The sequence below is a fragment of the Necator americanus genome, chromosome IV (genome assembly GCF_031761385.1).
Source record: "Necator americanus strain Aroian chromosome IV, whole genome shotgun sequence".
NCBI classification, from domain to species: Eukaryota; Metazoa; Nematoda; class Chromadorea; order Rhabditida; family Ancylostomatidae; genus Necator; species Necator americanus.
Genome location: NC_087374.1, coordinates 6,768,713 through 6,775,570, shown reverse-complemented (window position 1 = coordinate 6,775,570; position 6,858 = coordinate 6,768,713). Strand labels below are relative to the sequence as shown.

General features: G+C 40.9%; 1 protein-coding gene across 1 annotated transcript; it reads left to right on the top strand.

The window, feature by feature from the left end:
• Positions 1 to 3,147: 3,147 nt before the first annotated feature.
• Positions 3,148 to 3,914, top strand: RB195_000544 (uncharacterized protein; the record flags this gene model as incomplete). The annotated part of the gene is made up of 3 exons (XM_064196952.1): positions 3,148 to 3,210; positions 3,489 to 3,570; positions 3,787 to 3,914. 3 exons carry the CDS (start codon positions 3,148 to 3,150, stop codon positions 3,912 to 3,914), a joined length of 273 nt encoding a protein of 90 aa, XP_064052833.1.
• Between the last annotated feature and the right edge of the window lie 2,944 nt (positions 3,915 to 6,858).

The following is a 6,858-nucleotide window of genomic DNA, read 5'->3' as shown; positions in this document are numbered from 1 at the left end:
TGCCTACTCCTAGATGCCAGTAACTTTATCCTTTATCTTTTAAAGGCATCACCCCGCGAATCTGAGGGTCGTAGATTATGGAGAGGAGGGTGATTCCGTCCATTTATTTATTTATTTACTTATTCAAACACTTGCAGGTGTGCCATAAAACAAAAAAAAATTTCTTCCTAACTGCCGTAAAAAACGTCTAGGAAGATACGGCTTTGAGCGTTCGGGGGCGCTATTTTCTGCGACGAGTTCGATTGGAGCGCGCCGGCCTTGGGCACGCGCCGCATCTTCCGGGCCGTTTTTCACGGGAATTAGGAAGAAATGGACGGAATCACCCTCCTCTCCATAATTTACGACCCCGTATAGGCATAACCCACCTGAAACCCGAACCACCTCAGATTCGCGGGGAGTTTCCACGGAGAAAAGGCACAGGATAGCTCAAATAAAATGGTACAATCGCTATTAGAGCCATGTCAGGGAACAAATACTGTGCGAGTATTAGCTACCGGCTTCTAAAAATTATGAAAATAAAGTAGTATCTGGTGTGTCAAGCTGCTAATTTGCTTGGAATGCGTCAACGCGTTTGGAATCGTTGAGGGAATAAAAAGTAGGAAATGCAAAATGTTACCAACAAAGTGGATGGTGCATGAAACTGTCCATTAATTTTTTTTTTTCAAAAAAACAAATCGAAACTTCTTTTCAAAATCAGTCCCCGCCGTCACGTGGTTGCTGCCGAATCCGCAATTTTCTGTTTGAACATCAATGTGTGAGCAAGAGATGAGGAGATTGAGAAACGGTAAAAATGCCAAAGAATAAAAAAAAAAACTAATTTGTTCAGGAGATTTGTTCGGACGGAGACAGACGGTATCGGGTGGGCTGAGAGTGTTTGATAAGAGAAGAGATAACCGGAAGCGAGGGTGCGTTCCAAAACATCTCATTGTGCTTCCGTTTCTAAAGTCATCAGTGCAATATTAGCTCGAAAAACAGGATGAGAGTGAAATTCACCCATAATCCATGTGTACATCCACAAATTTTTCAACAATAGCTCTTTGGGGTTTGTAGGTTACTGTTCAGACTTCAATTTTTCTTCTCATTGAAAGAATCCATTCCAAAAAAAGACAGCGCCAGTTTCCTCTGACAATAAATTGGGTTCCGGTTAAGTGAAGTTTGTAATTTTTTTTTGTTCGTAAGGATTTTCTGACTAACACGAAGTGTGTTCCATTTTTATCTCTTTTTTTGTTCCATTTTTAGTGAATAAAATAAAAATAAAATAAAATAAAATTTATAAATTTTGAAACTATATGCTTGGAAAAAAGCTGATTTCTCCAATTCTCCCCATAAAATCGTACTAGTTATCCAAACAAGGTGAGTACAAGATTTGTGTGGACAAAATCCCGTGACGGTATCGGCGGGTCCACGTCTCATTTGCTAAAGCCAGGTCCCATCACGCTAACGTAACGTCTCAGTTCATACCAGGAAGTGTTGTGCTTGTTCAAACCACGACATTTTTGAAAAATTTGTTTGATCTGTGGCCAGGATTGGAATTTCCTCTTTATTAACTAACTGATAACGTTTCGGATAAAGTTATCACCTTTGTCAGAGCCTGGAAATTGGAAATTTTTATTCATTCCCCTAACCTTCTGCGCCACTTATCAGCACTTTTATCTCCGTTGTTCAACTGAAGTGGACAGTTAAAGGCATCACCCCACGAATCTGAGGTGGTACGGATTTTAGGTGGAGTATTCGTATACGGGGTCGTAGATTATGGAGAGGGGGGTGATTCCGTCCATTTCTTCCTAATTGCCGTAAAAAACGGTTTGGAAGATGCGGTGGCGCACAAGGCTGGCGCGCTCCAGTCGAACTCCTTGTGGAAAAAAGTGCGCCGCCGCACTTTTTTCCACAAGGAGTTCGACTGGAGCGCGCCAGCCTTTTTTTTTACGGCAATTAGGAAGAAATGGACGGAATCACCCCCCTCTCCATAATCTACTATGCCGTATACGAATACTCCACCTAAAATCCGTACCACCTCAGATTCGTGGAGTGATGCCTTTAACAAAATCTTTGGTGTATTTCTGAATGCGTTCCTACGTTCCTTTCATCTTTCCCGTTAAGAAAACTGCCGCGCAAAAAAAGCAAACAAATAGCAGATTACTCCATGAATGTCTGATTATTTGACGTGGGTTTGATTATGCGCTAAAAATAGCGGGATAAGAAAAACATTAAAGAGGCAAATTTTGTTGTTATGGACCTGAACTGCTGCTACAGTTTCTTCGCCTGAAAATTTCAATGATTCACTTTTAAAGCATCAATTACGCAGAAAAAAACGGAAAATATGTGTTAATTAACTTTTTCTTTGTTCTTTTTTTTAACAACTTTTCTCTTCCGCACTCTTTTTCTTTTCGGCTTCTATAATATGGGAAACATTTACAAACTCTGATAGACTAACGTTCTGCTCTATCCCTTTAAAAAGAAAGACTTTGATCGTTTCTTTTTATTTTCATAGGAATTCGTACAATTTCTGGAAAAGGGAACAATTTTGGAACAGTTTAGTCAAATATTTCGGGGTTATTGTGAGCTTTTTTTTGTAAAGCGATGCAATTTTTAATCGCAAACAAATGACATCAAAGAAACGTCCGCTCCAACAAAATTCCCAGCTGTCTTCAGTGTCTCCCGGCTCAGCCATCAGGTTTGAAAAGGAGCGCTAACTGCGCTGGGATGCTCACACCATATTGTACTGTAGAACAGGTCATTTTAACGGTACTGTAAATAACAGCGAGAAGAAACGGCTCAGCATAAGTGAAACTCATCAAATCGCATTTCTTCTGGAAAGCCACGGGCAGAGATTTCAATGATTTACATCAGTGACATGAGTTGAAGCTTCTGTACTATCCTTACGATATTAGATGAGTAGACAGTAGACACGGTATTGATATAATGAGAGGAGAACGAAGAACCCCAAAAATTCCCTTCAGTTTCCTCGTACACCAAGAAAATCTGAGGAAATCGAAAACTTCGATCGAAAAATCGAGAAAGAGAAAAGGAAAAAATTGTACAACCATCGCCACTAATTTAAGGATAAGGAGTAAAGTATACGACGTTGATCAATCCGTTCGAGACGCGCCTACACGTTCGACTCCAATTCAGTGCCGTCTAAGATCCATGATCGCTTGCGCTGCCTATACAGTGACCTACCGGGGCGAACCGGATCAAAAAACTGTATCAGTGAGTGTTTTTAAGAATTGGGAATTTCAAGAAATCCTCAGAGAAATTCGTGTTCTTCGCTTTCGAACTCATAGCTCATTTCCATGTGAAGAGAAATAGAATTCGACGTGTTAAACGATATCATATTTCTTGGAAGAATAAAACCTGAACTTCGAAAAAGCTGTTGCAAAAAAAAACAATGTAAGCGTTGTTAAAATCAGTGAACAAAGACTAGATCGCTGTGACCAACGAGCTGGCGCCATATCAAGAGCTTTGCGGGTTTTGACTTACGGGGTCAGAGGCGGGGGGCATCGTTACTAGTTAGCGGCGCAACTCTAACAACTGCTGGTCCGCTAACATCACGATTTTGTGGCTATCAAGGTGAGCGCTATGGTAATTTTTCTCGGCTTTTCTGTCGTTGCCTTTGAATAAGACGATAAGTGAAGTAGAAGGTCAGAAAGGAAATGAATAAAAATGTTATCATGATTTTTCTCGGCTTTTCTGTCGCTGCCTTTAAATAATCTGTTTTTTAAGTCATATCTTGTGGAACGACGAGGCATTTGAGAAAGTAGATTACACGTGTGTTTGATTTTTCAGGGTCTGAAGAAGGCGACGACGCCGAAACGTTAGCCAGAATAAAGATCAATAACAATCTTGGTTCTGCTCAAAAAGTAGTACACAATCAAAGACTAGATCAATCAATGAATGAGGATCCAAACTCATGATCAGTCAAAAAAAAGATCTTCCTCTATACACCTTGCTTAAAGGCATCACCCCACGAATCTGAGGTGGTGCAGATTTCAGGTGGAGTATTCGTATACGGGATGGGAGACTATGGAGAGGAGGGTGATTCCGTCCATTTCTTCCTAATTGCCGTAAAAAACGGCCTGGAAAATGCGGCGCTGCACAAGGCTGGCGCGCTCCAATCGAACTCCTTGTAGAAAATAGTGCGCCGGAACGCCTGAAGCAGTATCTTCCGGGCCGTTTTTTACGGCAATTAGGAAGAAATGGACGGAATCACCCCCTCTCCTTAATCTGCGATCTGAACAGAGCGATGTGGAGCTGTCTACGGCATTGAGACTGAACATAACGATGTGAAAGTATTGGAAATACAATACCACACTCACGTGACAGAAGCAAATTCCGAACGATAGCTGTCTGTACGGCCGACGGGACAGGCTATTCAAAACATTTGTGAGCAAACATTGAGAACTCCTAGCTGCATGGTTTTGTCCAAAGGGCAGAGAGAGTGATTGTATAGGGTGAAAAGTAGTTCAATTCGTCATCCGCAATGTCATGTGGAAATTGAAAAGGAAACAGAACGGACACTGTTGGGGTGAAAGAGGATTTAGGATCATAAAACCAAGACTACTCATCGTTCTCGGAAATCAGAGAGCAAATTGGATCATGAGGGCTTCGAAATAAATCAATAATAGAAAAATCAAGGATCAAAATTAAATCAAGAAATATGTTTACGTCACGATCCAGTCCTAAGAGTCCGAGATGGTATCATAGGACAGGAATTCTGGATGCGAGCTACATTTCGAATAAGTGCTCACGGTCCAAAAATGAACAGAAATGAGGGGGCGCAGCGTTGCTAACTCTAATAACTAACGACCTAACCCCCATACCTAGACCTTTGCGGGTTTTGATCTACGCGCGTATCGATATGTTCCCTTTGTGGTGCGTGTTGGTTTGTTACGTAGGCATTTTTAGAGTTCGAGGTAGGCGCTAGCCGATATATTGGTATTGATTATGGGAGGGTTGATAACTTTTCTTAGGATGATGAGGTTTTGGGAGGTCAAGTCACCTGTAACTTTTCCGACTTTTTTCGCAGACAGAAAGAGTGGATTTTGAGCGCAACCGGACGAACCCCATATCAGGATTTTTGCGAATTTTGATTTACGGGCAGGAAAACCACCATTTACAGGTTCCTTATGACAACTGTAGTTATGCATAGTCTTGGTACAAAGTGGTGTGCTCCGTAACGGATATCAACAGATGGAGTAAGAACTAGTTTTTGCGTTTTTTAAACTCTTAAACATCGAAAGTTTAAAAAACGAAAATCAAATGGTAACCGTAGAGTGGTGATGCGTCTGAGAGGTTAAATCTCAGATTTATGAGATTTTTCCATGCTCTGACAAAGGCGAAAACGCCGGAATGTTAGCTATTAAAGGAGGAATGTTATGTAAGGAAGTATCGATTACAGGAGCATTGAGATCTCCGTTGTAGGCCTTGTGGATGTCGAGAATGTTTACAAGTGTCGTTGGATTCATGAAAAGTTTCGAATGCCATCCTATCATCGACGGAACCGGAGATATTTTGGAAAATTTTGTAGGAAACTGTAGCAAATAATTCTTACAAAAAGTTTTTTTTTTAAATTTTGACTCTGAGTCTGTCTTTATTTACAGTAATGAACTCGCGTTTATAAGGTATCGTATGCTACAAATTCTTTTTCTGGAAGAATAAAGTCCCGAAAATTTCTTCCATCTTGGCTCTCTAAGCAAAGAGGGAATACTTTTTAAAATATTGGAGGAGAGGGAACTAGAAATGTTTATCCTTAACAGAGAAAACGATGGAACTAGGAATGTTTATGCTAAACGTACAGAAAAAACGATGAATAAAAAGCTCCACGTGGAGCACGCACTGTCGAATCACATCCAAAACAATCAACGTGACACCACCTCTGAATATTTGTACATCGTTACAACTAATCGATGTGCATAACATGCACCCAGCCAGCGTTCCACATCCACTATGGAACACATTTATGAGATTTTCATATTTGTGTTATTGAAAATCGCGAAGAGTAGCCGACTTTTTAAAGCTCTGGCATATGAGAGGACCAAAAATATCGACGCACAAATGAGTGAAATGTAGGAAATTGCCCCGTGACTGCTCTGAATAGTTGCAATCGTAGCCGCTTATCATACTTCTTCCTGTAGTCCTTTTTTTCTGGACAACTGAGGTAGTTGAAGCGCTATTAAAGGCATCACTCCAGGAATCTGAATGGATCTGCTATGGGTTTCCGATGGTCAAAGACAATACGGAATCGTATATTGCAGAAACGAATAGGATCCCGCTCATTTCTCATTAATCACCGTAAAAACGGGCAAAAGATGCGGCTGCAAGCGTTCCGGGGCGCTATTCTCTACAACGAGTTCGATTGGAGCGCCTTGTGCACGCGCCGCATCTTCCGAGCCGTTTTTTACGGCAATTAGGAAGAAATGGACGGAATCACTCTCCTCTCCATAATCTACTATCCCGTACAAGAATACTCCACCCAAAACCCATTATCACGAACGTGATACTACTTAATTAGCTCAATAGTTGCTTCTCGTGTCTTATAGCAATGCCTATCTGTCGATGATTCATAATGTAACTTGGGTTAGCGCAGTCTGGCGGCCGAATTTGTAGTCCTTAGGCCTGCAGTAGCAAAAAAAAATTATTCATAGGACAAAGATGTTTACAGGCCAACCGAGTACTTCTTTGTGTTAGCATGTACAGGACATCATAACAGTCTACTCCGCCCTCAATGTACCATATAAATAGCCGTAGAAAGTTCATTGTGCCATTTTTCTTGTTTTCATGTTGTTTATAATTTTGCTAGCTCTTCTTGCCTTCATGTATTGTTTGCCTTTATTACTGTTAATAATTTGTTCGCTTTTC